The 25,532-nt window shown below is 41.1% G+C and overlaps 3 protein-coding genes across 4 annotated transcripts in view; 2 read left to right on the top strand and 1 right to left on the bottom strand.

Moving 5' to 3' along the window:
• Nucleotides 1–16,510, top strand: part of igsf21a (immunoglobin superfamily, member 21a) — a 160,578-nt gene extending 144,068 nt beyond the window's left edge. The window contains exons 7-10 of one of the 2 annotated variants that reach the window (XM_051414640.1): nt 3,473–3,573; nt 8,226–8,418; nt 11,251–11,289; nt 15,242–16,510. In XM_051414640.1, the coding sequence (XP_051270600.1) occupies nt 3,473–3,573; nt 8,226–8,418; nt 11,251–11,289; nt 15,242–15,318 (410 nt within the window). In that variant the 3' untranslated portion in view covers nt 15,319–16,510. The remainder of the gene's footprint in view (nt 1–3,472; nt 3,574–8,225; nt 8,419–11,250; nt 11,290–15,241) is intronic. The other variant, XM_051414641.1, reaches the window with a different exon arrangement.
• A 1,417-nt stretch (nt 16,511–17,927) lies between these two features.
• Nucleotides 17,928–22,488, top strand: klhdc7a (kelch domain containing 7A). Its single transcript, XM_051414632.1, has one exon. It carries the CDS (start codon nt 19,338–19,340, stop codon nt 21,636–21,638), a length of 2,301 nt encoding a protein of 766 aa, XP_051270592.1. The 5' UTR covers nt 17,928–19,337; the 3' UTR covers nt 21,639–22,488.
• A 115-nt stretch (nt 22,489–22,603) lies between these two features.
• Nucleotides 22,604–25,472, bottom strand: cfap107 (cilia and flagella associated protein 107). Its single transcript, XM_051414653.1, has 4 exons — nt 25,264–25,472; nt 24,673–24,783; nt 24,137–24,311; nt 22,604–23,855 (listed from the first exon to the last, which is right to left on the bottom strand). The coding sequence occupies exons 1-4, from the start codon at nt 25,357–25,359 to the stop codon at nt 23,560–23,562; spliced, it is 678 nt and encodes a 225-aa protein (XP_051270613.1). The 5' UTR covers nt 25,360–25,472; the 3' UTR covers nt 22,604–23,559.
• Between the last annotated feature and the right edge of the window lie 60 nt (nt 25,473–25,532).

Genomic DNA, 25,532 nt, shown 5'->3' with positions numbered 1-25,532 from the left:
CAGTGTCTAAAAAAGCCCTTTGGCCTTTATTTTGCCACAATTGGTATTGTCACTTTTTTCAAATGGGAATATCTCCTACCAGAAAATTGTTCCTTAAAGTGTAATAACTGTCACAGATGCATCCCAAGTGGATAGAAATATAGTAAATCACATGCAAGACAGAGACAGCAGCATCAGTTGAAGGTATAATGGCATGAGCTGTCTCCTCCAGACAAAGTATTGCAGTAAAGATCCTAACAGCTCTTTGCCTCTTTCACATGTTGATAAGAAAACACATGACACACCCTGAGGGGAATGGGCCCCGTGAAACTCTTGCTAAATGTCAAAGGCGCTAATATTTTGACAAGTCTTTCTCTCTGCTATGTTTGAAGTCATTAATTTATCACTACCTTTGTTCTTTTAAAGAGATGGAAGAAGCATCACCAGACGTTTTTTTTTTTTTCCCACCACCTAAAGAAAAGAGAACAGAAAATCTGCGTTTGTTGAGTCTAATTGGAGCGCACTTGAAATTCAAAGCATTCACAATAGACCTACTGGGGGCTTGATCCATCTTGGAATAGAATAGTATAAAAAATCTAATATGGTTGTGATTTAGGTCAGAGGTTATTACAATAGACATCTGATTTGGCTCATAGCATAGAGAAAACAGAACCCTATTTTTTTTATATTTGAGCTTTTTTTAATCTTTAATTGAATGTGACTGTGTAAAACGGCTCACCTAAGGTTTCCTATCACTCGCATATCCTATTCATTTATATTATGCAGCTATAACTGGATAATTGCACTCAGGATCTGTCTTACTGTATATGCACAGTCTCTTGGTTCTCGCAGATGTGTTTGGTCAGGAAATGAAAAGAAGGTCGTTGCAGTTGCCCATAAGTAATAAATCTTTCCAAGATTTAATATTGCCACATGAGACGGAGCGACAGTCTGACAATCGACCAATGTTGCATTACACTTTATGAATATTCATGAGTGTCAGCGTGCTCACCATGCAAATGGACCACAAGCTGGCACCAGGCCCTGGGAATCCAAAAAAATGACTGCACCTCTATGAGATCATGAGGCTGGTCTGTTATATTTTGCTGGATTGTATTCATGACCGTAGTGCATCTTAATAATTAAAATAAGTTCTATGTTTTGGATTTAGATGAGCTCAAGTGTTTATTATTCAACATCATCAGACAAGTGGTGGAATTCTCATTTTATACACTGTACAGGAATGAGAGGAGATCCAGGCTTTCTCACGTCTTCCAGTCATTGCTTTGCCAGACCGTGATAATCAAAGAGCAGATGCTCAGTTTCAGGAAGGCGTCTGTGATCTGTGTGTGTGTGTGTGCAAGTGTGTATCTGTGTGTGTATTTTGGGGGATTGTGTGTGTATGCATATATCTGTATCGTTATTTGTATGTAAATGTCTCTGTGTGTGTGTCTGTCTGATTGACCATGCAGATCTAGATTTCTTATGTGTTCCTAGTATGTTGTTTTGATCTGTGTTCACCTGCAGATCAGTTCCACATTCATCAATCTGTCTTATCTCCCTGCTTTGGGTCACCTAGTCTAACCGTGAAAGACATTACACATCGCTGGATTCAACACGATAGAGCGATCCAGCAGTCAGTCAGATTTTTTATATTCAGTTGCATGCCTCTCCAGCTTCTCTTTTTCAATGAAACCAGTCACCCAGTAAATATGACAGGTTCTCTTCAACTGCTTAAGTCTGTTGTGCAGCTGGGCAGACCTGTTGATGTCTTGGCTAGGTATTAAAGCACACCTGATGCAGGGTGCGCAGTTGTTTTTCTGTAGGGCATGTTTATTCTCTGACCCCTCCTGAAGTGAAAACAGTTCCTTCCTGAAGAAGTTGGGTCTTAGGTGACAGTCTCATGGGACTGTGGCTCATTTCCCTTGTGAGGCCCTCACCCTCAGAGAGATGTGTTATGTCCATCACACAGCCTGTTGCCCTAATCAAAGGTGGTGACGCAGGAAGCCAACTGTCACTGTTGGAGCAAATCCCAGAAATCAGCCATCATCTTCTCCGGCCATATGCCTTGCAAGCTCTATGTGACGCCATGACACCAGTATTTAAAAATACCCTTCCGTTAGTGTGTGGGCAGTGGAAAGATAGTTTCACACTGCCATGCCAAAACTAGCCTGTGAAATGCAATCAATCTTCGGCATGAGATGGAACACTTAGCCATGTCAAACTGCTCACATGATGTTTCTGGTTGGGTTGCCGATATAAATACGTGGATGTTTTCCTTTAATCTAAAAGAAAATATACTGATTCCAATATTTCTTCTTCAGTCCAGTTTGGACTGCTGTGCACTGATTTCCTGGACAAATGAATCAGTTTATGCAGAATAACAAGTGGTGCTGAAATCTTAATAAATATTTCCTCTTTCAGCCCTTTGTGTTACTTGAATTATCTCTAGCCATTTTGTGCAATTCAAATTCCCATGCTTCTGTTTTAAAAAAAAGATCCCTAGTTGTGATATACAGTACATGAACAATGCTACATGCTCAATCCTATTTACACATATGACAGTGTAACTCCCAGTCCATTCATTTGCTGGAGGATTGTTGTCAATGGCTGCCTAAGAAAAAGCTGTGCTTCATTAGCCACAGCAGACAGTTTGTTGCCAGATTAATAGCTAAATACTGAGGTCATTTGTCTGTTTATTTATTTATCCTTTAGTTTAACTCATCAATGAAAACAAGCACCCAGTGTGATTTATACTGAGAGTTCAAACCAAATTAATTGAAGAACTCCAGGGGTGGACTTGTACAGGCGTTATTGATAGGGTGCCCTTAGCTTGAGTCTCGTTGCATGTGCTGCTCAGTCCATTTGTCTAACATATGGAATTGCACAGCGTGTGAAGCAGTTATCTTTACGGGAATTGTTAATCATCTCAAATCGTGCAGAACCTGCTTATATGGGCTTAATGCAGTACACTGTGCAGTTTAGCCATAATGAAACGACCTACCTTTTTATAACATTATGCAAATCACTCATTTTATCTCAACACTACATACACAGGACAATCACCAGCCCCTCACAATCTCAGAATATTAGAACCTGCCTGCTACCTCTCCTGCTTGAGCCCCATTGTTTTAGAGGGTCCAAATGAAAGCCATCTGGGGGCTGCTGTCCACACCAAGACAAGGGAATTAGCTCTCTGAGTGTCCCTTATCTCACTGCCTCCACACTCCACCCGGTACACTCCCATTCTCCTCTAGTAATGAGTATCTACCCAATTTAGTTCCTTTTCTCTCCAAGGGGGAATAAACCCAGCAGAGTCCTTTGGATGAAAGAACCTACAGGTCCCTCGCTTCTCGCCCCATGACCTTAATTGACAGGAAATTGTATTTGTCTCTCTCTCTCTGTGACAAAACAGGTATCCAACAGGATTTGCTCTCCATGCTCAGTACAATGACCTTTGTCTCTTTTCCTTTTTTTTTTTCTCTCTTTCCAGCTGCTCCAAAGGGTCCTAAACTCTTGATGTCCCCTACTAGGGCAAAGGTAGGGGACACTGTGCGCATCACTGTGCAAGGATTCCAGGTAGGATCGCCTGGGGTAAGTGCATGGGGTAAAAAAAAAGCCAAGTTCTCTCTGGAATAGGAGAGGACTTGTGCATATGTGTAGTTAACCCTGTCTTTGTCTGGAGTGGCCGCTTTGTTGGGCATAGACATCTTTTCAAGTATGGATACAAAATTTTGCCAAACATTTTGATTTACATTCTGACATTTTGATTTAAGTATACAGGATGTAAAATACAAAACGTAAAAAAATGTTCAGGCTGTCAGTAAAGCCTTAAGTAATGAAACTCCAAAAAAAACAAAAAAACATTTAATTTCTTTATGAATGACTGAAGTCTATCTGATGTCCATGTCTATCAGTCTAAGGCAGTAGTCATGCTATGCTTGCTTGTGTAGTTTTTGCTGCTTTGAGACTTCCTGCTCCGTAATCGCAAAGAGGCTGAAGGTAACAGCAAATAGATTGTCTCTGTGTCACTTTCATCCCCTGCCAAAAAAATACCATGTCCCTAGTGTGAATGGCCCCTTGCATGGTCTTGATCTCTTTGACAGGAATGACATGTTGAAGCCAGGCAGCTGGTGGCAGTCAGGTGAAGAGGATAGGGCTAATCCTGATACGGGACCTATTAATGGCCCACAGCACAATTCGCCTTTGTTACTTCTCGACCACTGCTTCAGAAATCTATAGGAATCATAAGTCAGATTTGTTGTTTGGTTTTATTTCACTCTTCTTAGACATTTCCATGTAAATTAATGTTTTGTATTGTTTTTGGTTTAGTGCACCAAGCTATTGACTGCACAGAATTGTCCAATGACCTTGGGAATCTTTTAAAGTTTTTCTTTGAACAGTGTTAAGATTGGTTATTATAAACAGGCTTGACTGTGGCACGCAGCCAGTCGATCCCTTCGGCAGCATGGGCATCAGCGCATGCAGACTGATCAGAAAGCAAATTTCCCTTATCCTTCACTGGACCTAGGCTTTAGGGTTTCACAAGTAGATAAGATTGTGTGGCAAGACTGATAATTTTGCCCCCTGCCTTTTTGATAAAATAAGATGCCAGTTTCCCCTCAGGTTTATTGTTAAAGGAATTTATTATGGATGATCATCCTACAGTGTAGTCTTTTTGTTCATCTTTCCATTGCTTTATGTATGAGATTAAATAGGACATTGATGGTTTCAGCAGCTCAGTGCACAGACCTTTTTAATTTGTACTCTACAGACTCGTGGGGTTATGTGACAGGAAGGTCTCACTTAAACCCTTTTAGTGGAGGTTTTTTTTTGTGTGTTGTTGTTGTGTTTTTTACCTTAATGTGACCTTTCCCCAAGTGGCAGTCTCGAATTATTAACTCATTTAACCTCTGTCATGACTTAAACACATACACAGGAGAACTCTTTCATAAACATTTATTTTGAAAGGTTAAACAATTGACACCAGCTTTGTCATAAGAATTACAAACCAGTAAGTTGAGGATTTTATTACAGTAGGTTACTTCAAGCTCTTAAGGGCACTTTTACACCAAACATGTTTAGAGTTCAGTTTATCTGAACTCTGAAGTGTTTGGTTTGTTTGGGCATGAGAATAATATCATGATCTTGGGTGCATGCCAACCAATTGCACCAACACTGCTTGCTTCAGGGAAGGATTCCAAAATGTGCCCTTTTTGAGTCAATGGAGAGGGGTGTTGACATCTGATATTAAGCATCACTTGGGCTTGAAAAACCACAGAGGAAGGGTAAACTACCCTCTGAAGTGATTTTCATATTCAGCTATTCCACAAACTTGTAAAAAAAAGGGCTCTGTTGTGATTCACCACAGTTCTTTGAATCTCTTTCTGAGTTAATGCACGTCTGCAATCAAGCTGTACTTGAGCAGAGTGAACCATAATGAACCAAACTAAGAAGTAAACTTTTCCAATATACTTAGTTATTTCACATGGAGGACCTTGATTTTACACCTACTCCATTCACTGTGCTTGTCACAAAAGATTAGGTCATATTTTTTATCTCTGTAAATATCACTGCAGTCAGCCCTCTAATTTCTTGATTGAATCATACATTCATTTAGGAACATACTGTATCCTTCTGTCTTGTCATATGTCACTGTTGGTCATGCTTTAAATCATGCTAAGATCATGCCTAAAACCCTCTGTTGGATTCATTCCTATTTTATCTAAAAGGGGACCTGCAGGTGTGTCAGTGTTAAAGTCCATGCTCAGCACCGCCACTAAAGGCTGGAGTGGAGATTTTAATGGCGCACTATCACAGGCCGTATTTTCACACTCCTCCTTAGTGTGAATGACTTGCAGCCCCAGGCAGGCTTCCAAACTACATGACAGCTATTTAACAGGCTACTAAAGGAACCAGTCTTCTTAAATGTGATTTTTTAATTCAATTTTTGTAAAAGAAAAAATATAAAAGCTCAAACTTATGATGTCCTCGCTAGTTCAAGCTTCTCACTGTATTAAAATGAAGGGCTTCCCAGAAGGCAGGGGAATAAAATGGATTTTAAAATCTAAAAAAAAGAGCAGAAAAAAAATCTTTTTTATTTTCCTTTTTGATTTAAACACATTTAACAGCAACTTCTACTAGACTTTTAAAATAGTTCACATTATATATATATATTAGTAAAGTGGTACCAGCCAGGTTGGCATTGTTGCTTTTTGAATGACAGGAGTTTGCTGTCAGATAATAACAAATGTCCCCTGTTACACTGCATGGAGTGACATTCACACTCCAGGACAGATGCATAAGGACAGAAAATTACACAAGCCAATTGAATGATTCGACTGTAAAAACAAAAATATACTCATTTATTGCCATCACATCAACAAGATGTTACAACAATTAAGATTTTCAGAGCAGTAACTGTGAATGTCACAATTTTAATCAACACTGTTTGAACTAAATCATCTGTAATAGTTTCCACTAAATTATTGTTCTTTTTGATACTTGTTTTTGCTGATAAGATATCAGCTACTAGGCATTAACCAACAGTGGGTATCTGCTTTTCTCAAAGATAATTGCATTTCATTTGAGACATTAAACGTTTGAAAAGGCGCTCACTCATTTTATTTTTAACAGAATGTGCAGGTAGATGTGTGTAAACATGTTAAATGTCTTTGCCAAATTCTAAATTAGGGAAGGCACAAAGCATGGTAAACAGTATCAGTTGTTTCTATTAATTTATTATAAATCAAACTCAACACGTATTCATAAAAAAAAATTAAGATTATATATACAGCAAAGAAGGATAGGAGGCTTCTCTTAGCTAGTATTTAATGACACAGATTCCCTCTTAGATAGCACGGAGCAATATTCAAACCTTGCCGTATGGATGCTTAAAGACAGAAGATTGAATGTGTTCAGTTGCATTGTGGCTAGACCTTATCAGAGACAGAGTAATTTGGGATCTGGCATGGCTGTTGTCATAAATCAGTCTAAAATGAATGCTCTAAAGATGCTCAAACAACCACAATAAACTCTAGTCCTTGATTCAGAACACACCCTGAGACCGGTTTTTCTCCTGACTCAAGTAATTAACTTATTACAAAAATAGATGTAATCCACAGGATAAAGGAAGTCCTACAATTCATACTCCACTCCGGGCCATAATAGTGACTTATAATAACACAGCAAAATACTGCATGTATACTGATGTAGCCAAGTAACTAATGATTTCAGTTAAAGTGGCTGTGGTTATTTTGAGAGAATTTATTTCTATAACAGCTAGATGTTTAAAATTTCAAAACAATGAAATCGTTCAATTATCTTTGAAAGACATCAAAATAGTGTTTGTAAGTATTCATGTTCACTTTCAATCTGTGTTAACCAAAGATAGTTCCATTGCAGACTATCACGGTCCCTTGTTGGGATGATGGTAGCAAGTCCCCTTACAGCAATTCTTAAAAGAAAATCTAGGAAGCAGTTTTGCAGGAAGACCTTGAATAATATTCTTCCCCCTTTTTCAAAACAACTAGAAATAGTCAATGTTCAACTCTTGATCAGTGTAGAATGAAAGCCCTGTGTTGCTGTTGTCATAACGTGAACTACTCTTAGAGAGTGCAGGGTAATATTTTGGTGAGCAGGCATTTAGATAACAGAGATACAGGGTGTCAGTTCTATGGAAAAGAGATGGCAAACTGGATTGTAATTAAGGATTTAAAATTCACTCGTCGCTCGTGCTGATTAACGGGGCTCAGCGGGTGGACATGCTGCTCTCCCAGAAACATCTCTAAATGCACAGTAGGGCGCAGATTCTAGAGATTATTTTTGTAGCATTTGTAACAACATTGTTCTGATAGTAAGTTATTTAAAACTGCCTTAATATTGGCAATCCATCGCCGGCCGTCCCTTCAATCGCTGATATATGATCCAATAGCTAGTCAACACAAGGAGGGTTGTCTTTTTAAATTTGAAATGGGGGATATTCTCTGGAGGGCTCAAAAGTGTGAAGAGAAAAAACAGTTGTAAAGTGAAGTGTTGATTATTAATGCATGTTGTTAACTTGCCATTGCATTAGGGGAAAAATTGGAGCTTGTATTATTCATGTATCCTTTGCTCTTAATCTCTTGGCTGAGACTCACAGAGTTTCTCTGCACCCCCCCCCCATTCTTTTCCTTTATCTCTTTTCTCCTCTCCTTTCTCTTCCTTTTTTTCCCTCTCCATTCCATATTGGTGCTGGGTGTTGATAGAATGAGGTGTTCCCCGAGCCCCTCTTCACGTGGACACGAGTGGGGGGCCGCCTGCTGGATGGTAGTACCGAGCGAGAAGGGAAGGAGCTGATTCTGGAGAGAGTGCCAGCCGAGCTCAACGGCTCCATGTATCGCTGCACGGCCCAGAATCCTCTGGGCTCCACAGATACGCACACTCGCCTCATAGTCTTTGGTATGTACGCTCTGCTCAGCAACACGCTCTGGCCCCGTTCTGGAGTGGCTACTTACACTTGCAGTTAAACTGAAATCACATTTAAGTTTGATTAATTATTTAGAAGACGATGAATATGAAACATTTTTTTTGTTACCGTACAACTTGGCTCCACACGAATTATCTGGAACACTTATACAATTACACAGTTAAATGTCACAGAAAATTACATAATTCTACAAAATTCATTTCATGTATCTACAGTATCTTTGAAAAATACTTTGGAGGTTCATGTGGCCGCTTTTAGGTATGAATCATTAATGCAGCTAAGTGCGTGATTAATAAGAGATTGTATCCCTAATTGGCTCAACAACACATTCTTTTTAAGGCTGCACTTAGTGAGGATAACTATTCTCCAGCGAGGGATTTAGTCAATATTCTGTCAGTGGCATGTTTTATACTGCTCTCACTCCAACCCCAACAGCCAAAGGTGGCATCAAAGGCCCATGATGAAATCAAAGGACCTTTGTTGTTGACTGTGTTAGATAAGCACTTTGTTCAATGGCCAAACCAAGGTAACGTGTTCCTTGGAAGCTCGAAGTAGTTCATTTACTAGTGGTGATGTGGGAGCTGGATTGGTTACAGGCTCTATTATATCTCTGTGTCGCGCTCCTCTGAATCTGTTTACTCTGGACACTCTTGTAAGAACTGGGATCTACCATTCCTCAGAAAGCTCTTTCAATGAATGGAGGTTTAATCAATAAGTACTGCTATAGCTAAATGAGTGTTGACCTCTTCAGCCCTTTTCTGACCTGCACTTTACGTAAATGCGATGGCAATCTCCCAAGTCACTTCTCCGCAAAAAAGTCGCAATTGCACATGATTTCAGTTTGATATGAAAGATTTCCCATTTATGTAAAAAGGCTACGACACACACATTGCTAAATATGCAGAATGTATATGTAGCAGAGCAGCTTTCTTTATTCTACCTAATAAATTATGATAATAGGTATATTAGGGGGTCTCCGTTAGTGAGAAGCAGGGCTGACCTTTCCACACACTCATAATGGTCATTAATTAAGGCTTCAACTACAAGATACATCATTGATGCAGTCCCTAAGATAACTGAGATCACTAATTCCTTGATGTGTGCTACCAATCCTTCTTGCATACCAGGTGCAAAATATCGTGCAAGTATTTCAGCTCTTTCCATAATGGCTCTGTCATGTTTGAATAGCCATTACAAAGCATTTACGTAAGAGAGACCTGTGTTTGAAAGCCCAGAAGACATTACTATCCTATAGATAGATGTAGCCATCAGTGTTACAGTGTTAGAGCTTTTGACACTTGTACTCTACAGAATTCAAGTCACGTAAGAGAAACATGAGATTTTTTGAAAATGCAGAAATGTGTGACACTCACACGCATGCACTCCAGCCCTGAAGTGCCCTATTAACGTAAATCAGGTCAACGCCATTTTCGTACTTCATCGAGTTTGAAACAAAGAATATTGTATCTATTTTTTTTTTTTTCAAACCTCCGCCTGAAACATTCCTCTGAACAGGGTTTAAAGTATGTCACAAATGTACAAATCACTGGGCGGGCCTAATAAGAACCCACTTTAAGGGGAAAGTGCCACTTTAGGGAGGCGTTACCTTGGGAGGCGTTTTGCTAGGAAGAGCACTAATGTCTATTTAACACCCTGATGCACCCTCAGGTGTCATCGGCTACGTGCCTAGTATGGCCCATCTGTCTGCCTGCTCCTTGTAGATTGCTTCCACTCACGCTTAGGGGAAGTAAATGGTGATTAAGTGACCTTGGCACCGTCCCCCGTGGCCTTGAGATGAGACACTTCTCTTCCTGTCGGGGGTGAAGAGAGAGAAGTATTTGGGGGCTCTGCTCGCTTGGCAAAGTGTTCAATATACATCATCAGGAATAATAGAGTATAATGACGGCTTGGTATAGAGACTCTCCACTGACGACGAACAGCGCTCACGTCTTGATGATGTACATCTTTAGCCACCCTCAGTGATAATACCCTCTGAGATTACTGTGAAGTGAGTCAGCACTGAAGAGCTGGGCCGTGACACACACACACACACACACACACACACACACACACACACAGGCAGACACTAGAACTGCACAAGCATGCAGAAACACACAGATATGTACTGTATGCTTATGCAAATTTGCAGGGGCAAGCAAACACGAGCGTGCATATGCAGAGTGCACACACTAATTTCCCTGTGCCTCTCAGAGGAGCTGCAGTGTTAATGTGGTTGCACCGAGACCAGAAAAGTTTCACTCTGCTGTATATGTAGCTCATATGTGAAGTCAAAAAATAGCTCACAAAGTGGAATTCAGGGGTGTTACTAATACCCTACAAGCCCTTCTGCTTCTTCCGTTGCAATTACTTTATCCCTCTGAGAACTTTGAAAATACATTGTCAGAGTGTATTGTGCAGGGTAGACATTGGCGCTACTTATTAAAGGTGGAGTCAATTTCTCCAAACCCCTTTCCCAGACTGTCTGGCCACAGCTGTAGTTGCCTGGTCTCACTGCTGCTTAAAGTGTCCTGGTTGTTCTGGTGTAGTGCTCTGTGTTCCCAGTTCCATTAACAGGCCTAGTCTTTCTCACTGGGGATGTGTCATTTAACATGTGCTTCAGGAACTTTGGAGTTCAGCTTCATTAGAAAGTCACAACCTCTGTCAAAGATGACTATTTTTTCCTCTTTCTCTCTTTCTCATGCTCTTTATCTTCTTATTAACTCCTTCCTTTATTCACTGAGTCGCTCAGTCTCTCAGCAACAGCTAGATTTTTTGATCATCTTTCTTTCCTTTGTTTCCAACAGAAAATCCAAGCATGATGAAAAACACACAGAATCCGAACAGTAAGTATTTCAGCCACAAAAATTACTATCTTTGAGTGCGTTTTCATTATAATGCATCTCATGATTCCTGCTGTATCGCTTGATCATCATATTTGCAGAGACACTGTATGTAATATGAGAACAAAATGTGGTGCTGTTGTCTGTTCTGCTAGAAAATGTGTGCAGAATTCTGGCACTGATCAGAGAAGCAAATTCTTTGGGCGACTGTGTTTTCAACATTCAAAGTATTGACAGGTGGATGTTTCTCATTCTGTCCTGCATGCATTTTCCCAGATAGACTGCGTGAGAGTGATTCAGTCAGGATTAATCTTTGCCAATGTTCAGTAGCAGAAAGCAACAAGCCTCTTCCAATGACTAACCGAGCCTGTCACTTTTGGTTGAGTGTGAGATTATTGGGGTTTCATATGTGCAGTAGTGGCTCATTTGCGGCTTCTGAGATTATCATATGTAAAGATGAGGGATTGTCAGGAGAAGCCGCAGGGCTGTGACAACAACCTTTCCATCTCTCCCTTTTTTCTGCCACTCCCTCTCTCTTTCTACTTCAATCTTTCTGTCTTTCCTCTCCTCTCTGACTTTTCATACTCACTTTCTGTCTCCCAATGCCAACCTCTCATTTTGTTTCATACATTTCTGGTTCCTCTTTCTCCTTTTCACAACCTTATTATTTCCCTTTCTCTCACTTTTATTCTCTCCCCCTTACACCATATTTATATTTCCCACTTTTCCTCTTCAGCCTAGCTCACAATTTTGATGCAGATTTGCAGGCACTCAGGCCTTATGGTCAGTGCAGATTATACTGTAATATAAAAAAGGTCCAATTCTGGCTAAAAAGCGAGAGTGTGGAGACTTGTCAGATGGGCTTCTGAAGTATGAAGTGGTGAAAGATTCACCAAGACTAAAATCAGACTGTGGCACTATAGAAATAGCAGTCAGAGTTTAGATACAGAGGAAGGAAAAACCGAATGAACCATCATATAGATTAGTATATATAAACTACATTTCCTTGAAGCTCAATGAGTGGTAATAAAATAGTACAATTCAGCAACATGTCTAGGTTAGTCCACATAAGTGTGCAGTAATTAGTGATTAGTGAAAGAATCCTAAATGTTATTCTATAAAATGCATCAGTAATTTGCACTAAATGTAAATTGTAACTTCTCTACCACGAAGCAAGAATCAATAGAACACCTGTATTGTAATAGTTTTTTCCTTACAATGAGCTGTTGTTGATGAAGTGTAAAATGTATTTGAATGGTATAATTGGATAGAGTATAATCCCTTGTGCATGTGTGTGACACCCATGTTTGTCCCAGCATACAGTGTGAACAGCTTCCCAAGCAGATGGCAAGCGGAGCTGTCTTTAAGCTGAACTGCGCTAGTAAGATGAGATATGAACAGTCTTGGTCTGACATGGGTTTCACTCTTTTTCTCACTTTTCCTGTATCCCACTTTAAAAACATTTCATTATTTGCCTCTCATCTTCTCTCACACTTTCTCTGTCTCTCTTCCTTTTGCTCTTTGTTTTTCCTCTCCCTCGTCCCTTCCCTTTCCCGTCTCTACTAGTCGTATCTTAGGGATGCAAATCTGAATATGCAAATGCTATGGTAAGCGCAAGAGCAGGTGTGTCACAGCAAGGACAGAATCAGGTCAGCATGGACACGGAGACATGCCTTGCATGCAAGTCAAATTGGTGTACAACATGGCCCCAAGAGGTCACGGCACGCGCGCCCAATTGCTTAATGGCTGAATACCCAACTCCTCGTCTGGTGCGAATGGAGAGGACCACCCTTGTCAGTCAGTCGGGGCTGAAGCAGACAAGAAAACTACATTTCCCACGAGAGGTTATATTCATTTATCTTTGTCAGAATTCCAGTCTCCTAGACAACTTGTCAACTGTATGGCAATAAACAAAATTTAAGACATGAGTGAAATTGAGGACAAAAATATGACATGTTCTCTGCCGCATAGTACAGTGCCTGTCAGCCTAGGCTAGTGAAAGTGTCAAAAGTTAAGGATTGTCACCTTATTGTGGGCAATGCATCATCTTGGCTGAGACGCGGTTGTGTAACCATAAAGTGAAATTCATTGTAACTAACATAGGCTCAACTGATGGACCACTTTTCCACAGTGCCATGCAAAATTCGGATTTAGATCCTCAGCTCTGAGCAAAGGTCATATCAGAAACAACAACCAGAGTGGTAGGAGTACAAACAAATGTGTCATAGTAACAGTCAGAAAGATACAGTAGGGTTTGTGCTAGTAGTCATATGAAAAAAGCGTTATGTTATCATCTGGCATTTTAGGTCCAGCACAACTGAGGTATCCTTTATTAAAAAGAGCACGTTGCCACAGAAATCAGTCCCAGTTCAAATTCAGGTTGGCAGAAATTCACTGAGGTCTGAGCCAAAAACTGAAGGCAAACAGATGGCTGGGCGACTTGCATCTATGATTGTAGACTGGAAGGGGACCTCAGATGATGATCTTATGGTTGGATGAGTCCATTACAGAATGAGCTACTTATTGAGAAGATCCAGTTTTATTGTCTAATGTTGTGTGACTTACATAAACCGAGTGGAATATGCTGTACACAAAATGTCCGCATATATAGTCCTGTGGAGATTTACATTCATTAGGGTGCAGTTATAAAACCGTGACAGTTTAATTTAAACAATCCTGACAAACATGTGATCCAATTGTTTATGGATGTTTTATCATCCATACTCAGTGGACTGTATTACCTGATGGAGCCAACCGCTCCCAGATCAAATGTTAAATCTAATGAGTCTGGTCACACCCCGATGTGGTCAGGCTCACATTGTGACTGTTGCTGTAGGCACAGTCTGAACAAACTGTTGGTTATGTCAGCAAAGCCACACCCACACTCAGTCACAACTTTCCTCCCACAACAGCTCCAATTCCACTGTCCTCTCTGTAAGGTATCCACGAGGGAGCTGCAGAAAACAATGGCAGTATAAAGCTGCTGTCTCTGCTGATCTCTCCTCTATAATCTAGTATCCCCGCTGTGGGCCTTAGAACAACAAGTCCAAAACATAAAAAAATAAAACTAGGGCTTCACTCCTCATATCTCATTTTTATATCTGAGGCCTCTTCAAATATTGGGAAAGAAAGAGTATCTTTGTGTGTGTCTGAACTGCACCAAAAGCTATGTGGGGACATTTTTGGGCGCTGGTGTAGTTGTATCTCTATACTGTATATAGACATTGATGTCCTGCAGGATCCATATATGTTAACAATCTATCAATCTATCTTGTTGGTCTATTCTGTACATACAACATCTTGCATGTCTGTCCATCCTAGAAGAGGGATCCTTCCTCTGTTGCTCTTCCGGAGTTTCCTTTAATGGGGAGATTTACTGTATTCAAATCAAGGGTTTAATGATAGAGTGTGTCATATGCTGTACAGATTGTGAAGCCCCTTGAGGCAATTTGTGATTTTTTATATTGGGCCGCATGAAAATGAAAATAAAATTGACTTGACTGTATATCATTATTGTGCACTTCAAAGAACAGAAAGGTTGTATTGGTATCATTATCATTAGCATGACTGTCATCAAGTCATCACACCTCTAGTCCAAGTATACCAATATAGCAATGACCTCAGATAAATTATTATAAGAAAATAATTTTGTCTTTATAATTAATAGATTAAAAATGGCATGCAAAAAAAAATGTCTTACTTTATTGTAAAACATATTCGGCCATTTCAGGCACTGCTTTCGTGCCTGTGAGTAGACAAATGCATTGTGGTTTACTTTAAAACCACCAATGAAAAGTACCAGGTAACTTCATTCTAAATCACATTCATTGCATTTGAATAGGTTTACGAGTCATACAAATTGGGATTTATCTATTATAATACCGTTTTTACAGTATGACTTCGCTGCTGACGAGGTGTGTCTCTGTCTGATCGACTGTGTCTTTGGTGTTTGTAGATGGAGCCTCCCGCGTGGACTTGCTTGGACTAACGTGGATGGCACTTGTCCTCACAGTGACAGTGGAACTGACGTGAAACCCCTCATCCAAGACACTCTCACACACACACATACCCACACACATACTTGCCCTTCTTACACAACATTCACACACACTTTCCACGAATCCTGCAAGCCTTCTCCAGTCATCAAGAGGCCCTCCATGCGTCAGTCGATCAGGAAACAGTGCCACCACAGGATGGCACACCACTGTTTTTGTAACAAAATAGTAATCAAGATAATGATATCAAAAGAACAACGTGATGAACATGAAAATAACCACCTCCTATATAGCCCTGCCCAGTTACACCTTTTTTGTTTCTTGTCCCACGTCTGCCTGTTGATCAATAAAATCAGTTGATTTGAAACGGAAAAGAAAAAAGCATTTGGATTTTATTTTGATGAGTCAAAATGTCATTGGTGTTGACTGAAATGTGAAAAGTGGAACTGGCTTAGGCTGTGCCACTATATCAACCACGCCCGTCTGTTACATGTCCTGGGATGCACCTGATTAGCAACAAGCTGATAAACCACGGGGGAACAAACACAGATGCTCCAAGAGAACATTCTTTTTTTATTAATATACAAGTATTCTTTTTTTCCTGATGGCTTGGAATGTAAGAGGATTTAAACGCATTAAGAAACTAGAAAAAAAATCTCCTTTTTGAGTGTATTTTGTGTACATCAGTGTAAATATTGAAAATAATTAAAGAGGTTATATGGGTTATGGTGAGGGGTGGTTGCTGAGATAGTTGGAGTTTACACTTCTCCACCTTTGTTTGTACTTCATTCAAAACTGTTTTCAGAGATAATTCTTGGCTGAAAGGACAAACACATTAACAGCCTTTCTGTTTCTCATTTAGGCTTTTTATATCTATATGGCAGGTCTCCAAGGACAGAGTAAAAAAATTATCTAACATATGTCTGCTGTTTTGGGGTTGTGGTGCATGTGACGTTTGAAGATTCTTTCTCCATTTGGTGTGTTGCAATTGACAGCACTGCAACTCATTGTCACTGGCCTGTAATCAAGTTATTTACTTGTGACATACTATCTTAAGTGACCTACATTGTGTACAATATGTAACTCTTACCCAGACATTTACAGTACTAGTAGGATCATTTTAGCCGCCATTCCAGGGAGGTGCTCACCTGAGGCAGCGTGTGTAAACAGGGTTGTTGCATTTGTTTCATTTCACCTGTATTAAAATGGAGAGATGATAAAACTTACAAGCCTTGACTTTACTTGTAACAAAATGTTCGACATGTTCAGTAGTGTACGTGCATATGCTTCCAGTCTTCTTTGATGCTGGGTCCAGGTAATATGCACCCTCCTGCATGTCTAGATTGTTGCAGGAATTGTTTACAATCTTTTATGATAACCTCACCACGTACGGGAAATCTGAAGGACTGTCTGCATTGGCCGAGAGAATGAGACTCATTTTTATGCCTGCTCAATTACATGGTAGCTCCAAAAATGACTTTGTTTCAGATATTTCTGATTGCACTGACTCCAGCATGACTTGAAGGGGATTCCGACATTGCTATTAACCATTTGCAGTTTGTACTCTTTCACTTGGTGAAGGGTAGCTTAATGCAGACTAATCCTGCATTTTTTGGACTTCACAAGAAATGCAATTTAAGCTATTCTAAGGACACAACATGTATTAAGGGATTAGGGTTTAAACCAGGTGGGAGGTAAGAGGAGACATTTTTAAAGCTTAGTCAAATAGAAAGGATAGACCTATCCGTTTGGGATTTTGGCTCACCTTGCCAAACTACAATCCATATTCCTGGATTTTGGAGATGAGAGCCGCATAGCACAAACATTATTAACAGACAGTCATATGCGCCTTGAATTAATTTTCTTTCGAGTGAGGGAAGCAAGGGGCACGAATCCTTGTCCACCCACTGTATAGCATTATAATTCAGCTATCATTTTAATTCAAGAGGCACTTTTGTGTTTTTTTTGGCTTTTTTCACTCACTTCACATTCAAGAGAGAAAAACAGCTCTATCACCATTTCTGAATGCATTAATAACTATTAATTGTCTTTATATAATCATGATATAAATAGAAGAAGTACATCATAACTCAACACGTGTGCATGTGTGTGTGTGTGTGTGTGTGTGTGTGTGTGTGTGTGTGTGTGTGTGTGTGTGCATATGTGTATATTGTCCACAACTTAATAGTATGTATGAACACATGTAACTTTTATAAAATTAATACAAAAATAGTTAAAAGTTTTCGTGGACCAAAAGAAATGAGTCAATAAATATGACCCATTTAAATTTTATTACATTTTCTGCTGCAAAAAAAGAAAGAATTTCCTTTTTTAGCCATGGATGTGAAGCATCTAATTGTTCCCTTCAGTGGTAATTGTCCTTAATTATAGGGACATCAGTGTGAAAACAAGAGCAAGCTTTTGTGTGCATCATTGTTTGCTCATTGTAAGTCAATGCTGTTTAGGTTTATTTGTGAGAAGGTTGGATGACCCTAACAGATAAAGTTTGAGCCACCTCAGCTTTGTAAGTTTTTTTCTTTTATTTCCTCAACAAATTGATGATTCAAGAAATGTGATGGTCACAAAATATTAAGCTTTATTGTTTTTTTATTTAACTGACTACATCCCTCTTCTGCCTGCAATGCTTCTCTAATCTGCAAAGTTATTACAGAAAAAGCAGCAAACACCTGTTAAAAATTAATTTTCTGCCTTCTGTTCTTGTTCAGTCGCATGTTGCACACCAATCATGGATGGTACAAGAAGAGGGGAAAGTGCCACCATACAACAATGCACATGGCTCACAATCATGTTTTTTTCTCAGCAGTGTTCTGAATAGTTTACCTGAGCTGGGAGCAATGGTGAGGATAAGAAGCTGACTCTTTGGCCCATATGTCAATTATTCAGTAGTCAACCATGCTTGCAGAATTGAGTTTCCTTTGTGTCGTCTGCAACAAGCTCAGCTATCGGATGACCAAACAGCGTACATGTCAGCTAGGAGACCTGACACACCCTCTATATGCCTCTCTGTGCGATGCAACATTAAAATGCTCAACAGAGTGCTATTAAAATAAACACAGTTCTGTTGTTGACCACAGCCTCACTCAAGTGTGTTATCAGCAACACAAATGACAGCCTGACAACGGCAACTGAGTGACATGGCTCCCATGTGACAAAGATGTATGTTTGCATCTCAGTATAGTGTATAGAAATGAATGACCGTCAGGTTTCTCTGTAGACACTTCATCTGGCATTCTTTAGACAGTTATCTGTATTATTTACAGTTCTATGTGTTTATAATACCAAGTGACTGCCTGCCATTTTGTTGTTTGACAGAAATGTTCAGCTTCTCTTAGAGTGAGTAATTTAAGCATCTGTGCTGGCACAGAAAAGGACCTTTGATCTGTGGCATGGCTGTGCAAACAGATGTATCCTGGTTATTAAGTATTTGATAAATGTCACCTATCATCACTCCCCACCCCTTATTCAAACCATGTTTTCCTCCTGCTGCTCTAGCCGTGTGTTAGAGCAAGTTAAGGAGTGTGATCTATCATAATATTTTTACGGACATTTTCAGAAATTGGCATAATAAGGCATGACCTGAACCACTCCTGCTCACGTAAACACTGAGGTAAAGATGCAACAACAACAAGATAGCTCAAACAAAGTTAGGATCAGAGTGTATTCAGAAAGTTATTTACTGGAGTTCTTAGATGACATTTGGATAGTTATGGGAAAAGCTTGGGTGAGTCAGCAAATTGCATAAGCAAATATTGATCTCTGTATTTACATATTCTGTGTATGGTTATTGAATCCACATCTGACTTGCCACAGGTGGTGCATGAGAAATGCCCCGCCTCTACAGAGCCAGGGATGCAAATAGTACCTCTGCAGGTGTCATTTTACACTTGATCCTTTGAACAAGAGGTGCAGTCATCAGATCACAGCAGCTCTCTTACAATGAAAACCAGACAGCGTGCTACCGTCAGCTGAGACGCACTGACAATAACACTCAATAGGATCAGTCAACCAATCGTTGCCACCATCACTGCTACAGCTATGCCCATAGCAGATCTTTTGGGAGTCCAGTTCGACATGCAGCTGCTGTTGAAACTGAGTCTCTCTGTGGCTGCGGTGCTGCTGGTTTCTTGGGCCTACAGGTTCTACAGCTCCAGGGATGCAAAGAAAATTCCAGTCTGTGACAAAGACAACAAAGAGCCAGAAAATGCAACCTGCCAAAACTGCAAGACAACACTACGATGTCAAAACCCACCAAAATATGACACAGATGATGGGGGCAAGCAACTCAGACCCTCGCACACAGACTCAGCCACTGATGACCTGACATCTGACAGCACCAAGGAAACGGCAGCAGAAGTTTGTCCACGCCAAGGTGCAAAGAGTGAGGATGCCTTCAATATGACATATAGTGACCAAGACATCAGCTTTAAAGGAGAGATACTCACTCATCAGAAGCAGGCGAAGGTTTCGACCAGTAATATTTCATTTGGCTCTGCTTTGAACCTTCCTCGTCCAACAGAGAGTGGGATGGTCAGTACAACAGGGCGCCGCTCCCCTTGCTTTTTGCAGAAGCTGGAGGGCAGTGTGGGTGTGGGCAGAGAGTTAAGGCAGGACTTGGAGCGCCAGGGGGCCTACTCCAGCTTCCTCTCCAAGGCAGAGATCAAAGTGAAGGATGCTAACGTGGTACTGGAAGGAACGGGGGACCAGATTGTGCGCGGAAAGATATATGATTATTATGTTGAGTCTTCCTCTCACTCGATTACAGACTCAAATACTGTGCTGGGTCAGTTTGAGAGGAACTGTGAGTCGCAGCCAGTGGAGTTTGGAAGTCATGGCAGCAGCCTCACAGAATCTCCTTCCTCCCTGAGCCCCATCATTATGCGTGATCTGGTTTTACCACAAAGCTCTGCTGAGGATCCCTCCACACTGGGAAACCTCAAGCTGAGGCATCCTGCAAGGCCTGTACTCCAACGCAAGGAGAGCTATCTGTCTGCAGCTGAGCAGTCTGAGCTTTCCATCCCCTTTCTAACATCAAGAGCCTCAACTCCAATGACTCACTCTCCAGCCTCAACCAGCGACGAGTCCGTCTCTGTTCACACTATGATCTTCAGCTCTACAGACAGCAAAGATCTTAATATGAGGGAGAGGGCAGATCTAGAGACTGTAGCAGGGGCTCCATTTTTACACCTTCCAGCAAAAATTCTTAACAGCAAAGATTTGGAAAGCTTGAAGAGTAAACTTGATCTGGGTAACTGTTTGGAGACACTGTATCTGGCCAAGAAACATGGCCAGCCCACTGTGCAGCAAGCAGCCCTGGGAGTCATGTCAGACAACTACCTCCAGGTGCTCAGGGACCCCAACCTTTATGGGCGGCTAATGGCTGGTGAGCGGGAACAAATCCAGAAGCAGAGAATGAGAGGGAGAAAGTTAGTCATGGTGGCAGATATGGACCCTCAAGACTGGGCGAGGAACACAGGAGGGCCGACAGCAGAAACAGAGCAGAGGAGGACATCCAGTGCAGTGTACTATTATGATGACTACAAAGACACCTGGCATACACTCTGCCTGATCCCACAGGAGGTCATCTCTAAAGCCTGTGCCATGTGCACAATGGATAACTACTTATTTGTAACAGTGGGCTGCCAAGGTACAGACAGAGAAATGACACCCTCAAAGCGAGTGTTTTGCTACAATCCTTTGACATCCATTTGGAAGGAGATCAGTCCTATGAATGAAGCCAGGCCCCGCTGCAAACTGGCAGCTCTCGAGGGCTACATCTACGCCATCGGAGGGGAGTGCCTCTCCTCAGTGGAGCGCTATGACCCGCGTTTGGACAGATGGACATTTGTGGCTCCACTGCCTAATGATACATTTGCTGTGGCACATCACGTCACAGTGTGCAATGGAGAGCTTTTTGTTTCTGGGGGAACACTTAGATATATGTTACTGCGCTACAGCCCCAAAACCAACACCTGGAGGCCAAGTCTGTTAGTAGGTAGCAAAGACAGAACTGCAGATATGGTAGCTGTGGGGAGATTTTTGTATCGGTTTGATGTTAACTCACTGCTGGGTGTCAGTGTATATCGCTACCATACAGTAGCTCGACTGTGGTATGAGTGCAGCTCCAAACGGCTTATGCGCTGCCCTGCCTTCCAGTGTGTCACGATGGATGACACAATCTATTGTGTCAGCCGCCAGTTCACCATGAGGTTTGAGGCTGATGAGATCTCTCCTGCTTTCATAGATGAGAATTTGAGTGTCCTCTCTGCAGCGAAGGGCATACTTTTCCCCTTTGTTCTTTCACTCCCTGATAAGAAGCCTCGGCAGACTAGTGTGTAACGAGGACTCAGTTTTCCATTGATGATAAGATTAGGTGGTGATGGAGTATCTCTACAAGAGCATGTGTTACATCAAGTTTCTTGTTGACTTACTGGGTTATTCTTCCAGGTTTATGTCCAACCCAGCCCAACCCCAAATGTTATTGCAAAATTGTAACCACTGTGTTGTCATTTATTTGACATGTTACCAAGATCACCTTTCCACACAGCTTCTGTTTCTGGAACTAATTTGTTTTGTTGGAATCGATATTGCACAAAGAAATGTGTGTTTCTTATGTCTCGGTCCTTTGCAGTAGATGTAACATATTAGACTCTTAATGGTAGTCAAACTACTGTTTCCTTAGATTTATGCAGGATGTGCTGCCATGTAAAGTGTTTGCTTCTTTGATTTGCCACTCCTTCCTGCCATTAAGTTAGTTTTATATCATCCCAGATGCTTAACCTCTTTAGCTGAAAAGATAATTCATAAGAGTAAATGAGTTCATTCAACTCTAACATATTACAGAGAATGGGAAACATAGTGATAATGTATCACTGCTCCACTGTGTAGGCCACAAATATAACTTACACAGTGGCCTGGATACAATGCAATTATCTACAGTTGCTCTTTAAATATGACAGGGTGTAAATGGTTTTGTCATGCAATATAAATAGGTAAACTCCTAAAAGCATTTGTCGCTACTTTTGAAACTCCTCCAACACTCAGACTTTTAGACGCAGTTATATTTCTAATTTTATTCTCTCATGGATAGCCATTTGTTTAAATTTTGACTTGCTGTATTTTTTGTTAATTGTACCAAATAATCTCTTTGTTTTGTCATCTATTGTTTCATAAACATCAAAGAAATATATGAATTTGTCATTCATTGCATGTTAATCCACAATTAATGGTATTAGGCCAAATGTCTATTCCAGTATTTGTGTGACAATGATATAACCATATAACCAATGACAGAATAGCAAAGGAACAATCTATGTGGTTTATTTTTTAAGTGTTGAGCAATTCAATTAACAATGGAAATATGCATAAGAATTATACAAATATGAAATCCCTCATTGTTTGCTCATTTACAATCAAATCTTTCAATGTACAGAGGACTTTAAAAAACACACTGACAGGTTTTTGGACAGTGACATGCTGCTATAGCACCATCATGTGGCTCACAAGGGAAACACAACAGCGCTTTGGGTGAGCCATGCTGAGCTCTAGACTTCCCACAACACAGAGGCGTCATGTGACACACAGGCATCAGCAGCACAGTAGAGGGACTAACTAGCTAACAGTGGGTGAAACAGAGGGCTTCAGTTGCATTGAAAGGCAGCAGGCAGGCGGGGAAAAGGGAGGCAGCCGCAGATGGTTGACCATCAAACATAAGCATCTTTGATTCTTCCTAATTAAACACTTTGACTCCCTGTAACTAAACACCTAATGGAATGGGACTTAGACGCGTCCCTTCAGATGTTGCCTTGGATGACTCATGGCTTCTGGTACGCCGCCTCAGTACCCAGGTTAGCTCTGGCATCAACAATTCTTTTTCTCTTTCTTTTTTTTATCTAGGGTAATACTAACAGCCCATTCTGAGTTCCAGATATTAACTGTACAGAGAGAGGAAGAATTTGCATGTAATTACCCTGTGGAAGGGAGAACATAATTTATAGCCCACTCCTTTCTCCTTCTCGCACAAACACATATTCACATATACACACATAAACAATGAAACCACTCACCATACAACACACAGTAAACCTACAGTAGTCCTCATAATGAGAATCATGTTTAATTTTTTTAATTCCTTTTGATTTCCCAAATGGTCTGCTCTGTAATTTTTTTTTTCATGCAGCTGACTTATAAAAAAGAGGAACCACAAAGCAGCACCACTTTGATCAGGGCTTCTAAATTAACAAGGAGCATGTGAGGCAATTCAAGAGCCACAGTGTTGTCTGTGAGCCTGCTGTGATTGTGGTCGTAGACTGAAACGGGGATCTGGGATTTGTAGTAGCGAGCACCGTCTCAGATCCAGGTCTTTGTTGCTGTGATTGGCTGCATGGAGGTGGCTGGAGAGCATGCGTGAAGCCCTGGCAAAGCGGCTCTGGCAGAAGGTACTAAGTGGGTGCCTCTGGTATTCTGACCTGTACACAGTCAGTGACGGGAGGTGTGGCTGCGGCTTTTCCAAACGGTGCTTTGTGGACTGCAATGGGCCAAAGTTGGTTGGAATGGCTGTAAAGGAACACAGAAGAGAAAGTTAACTGCCATGTTACTGCAGCCATTAATTACACTGGTGACTGATTTGGAACAATAAATGGCATTTGGGGCCACCCAGATTTAATTGTTCATGAGCACAACTGCTGATGTGTTTTGTCCATGCAAAATGTAATGCACTAAGCTATGTTTGCTCTACCCTCATAGCACTCTTGAGTGGATGGTTTAATATATCCTTTCCCATGTATAATATATGCCTTTAGGCAGTGGTGGCATGGAATTTTAAACTGTGATCTTACCAGAAATTGGCCGGTCAGACCTCTCAGGCTGCCATGTCAAGCTGTGTGGATGCCAGCGTCGCAGAGTGGGCAAAGTATTGGTGTGCTTATGCCCATAGCTCTCTTGATACTGCGTGACCAAGTAATGAGAGGATGGTGGGTCACGGTGGGCAAATAGCAGCTTGGATGGAAGCCCCTGGAAGACAATACACAGTAGTCTCGACATAGCCTGTATGCATTGGCCTTCGCTGGATTAAGATATAGAGGGCATGGCCTATTCTATTAGAATAATCTTCAAAAGACTTGCTATGTGACAGCAGCAAATTGCTCTAACTAGCCTTTAAGTGCCCAGTAGGACTGATGATTTTACACATTTTTCATGACTGCTGAGTCTGACCAGAAACTTGCTTTCATAAAGAGTTTTATCACAAGCCTTTATCTTGGCTGTCAGTATTATGCAGAAGTGGCCACAATCTGGAGAAGAAAGCCCTGACTTGCAGGGCTGTGACAGGCATTCAATTGGTGTTAATGCCATGAATGACCAGTTAAAGGCTGACCTCAGCTCTCAGCAGGGCAGATCTTCTCTCAAAGACGTCTGGCTTGGAGTCACGTTGGGGCCGGTAGTCTACACGATTGGTGCTTTTGGCTGTCTCTGGCTCCCGAATGAACTATGTTGGACAGAATAAACAGACATCGCAAAGAGGAGTGAGGAGGGGGGATATACAGGGACTTGAGCAATGAGCCCAGCTCAAGGATCAGCAAAGCTCACACTTCACTATCGATCTGCACTGTTGTACAGTATTTCTTAAGTCATTTCTCCTCTCAGATCCTGAACCAGCAGCCTGTGGCCAAACCTCACGTCAATGCAATTAGTCTCCAGCTTTAGCCTCTCCCACTAGGAGGCTGTGCTGATATAGCTGAACTGAGGCTGCCTAATCACTTTGCTATAGATTTGACTACCAACTGAGGTGCTACAAAACTCTTGGCAGGCTGCCATTGGTATGGCATTATGTTTAGGATCTGCAACATGAAAAGGCATACATAGTCTGTGTTCTCACATTCAATTCAAGTTGTATGCTTAAATCAGAACATCTTATTGTGATACTGGAATAAAAGTGAAATAGACAATAAGCAGACAAAATGCCTACCTGTAGTCTTTCTTCCGCCCAGTTGCCTAATAGCACCTTGTTTGCATACTTTTGCTCTATTCTCCAGCCAGTTTGAGTCCATTTATCCTGCGCCATCCCTGCTTGGTTCGTGTTTTGCCTGGTACCAAACGTACCTAACCTGGGAAATCTCAATCCCTGTTAGAACATGGTTAGCTAGTCAAACAAATAGCATGTAGGTGGTTTCAGCTGGCTCCATAATGGCACAGGCAGTAGAGAGGAAATAGAAGAGCTCCGTTGCTATGGATACA

Source organism: Dicentrarchus labrax, unplaced genomic scaffold, assembly GCF_905237075.1.
Source record: "Dicentrarchus labrax unplaced genomic scaffold, dlabrax2021, whole genome shotgun sequence".
Classification (NCBI taxonomy): Eukaryota; Metazoa; Chordata; class Actinopteri; family Moronidae; genus Dicentrarchus; species Dicentrarchus labrax.
Note: the sequence above shows the minus strand (reverse complement) of the source record. Positions and strands in the feature narration are given on the sequence as shown.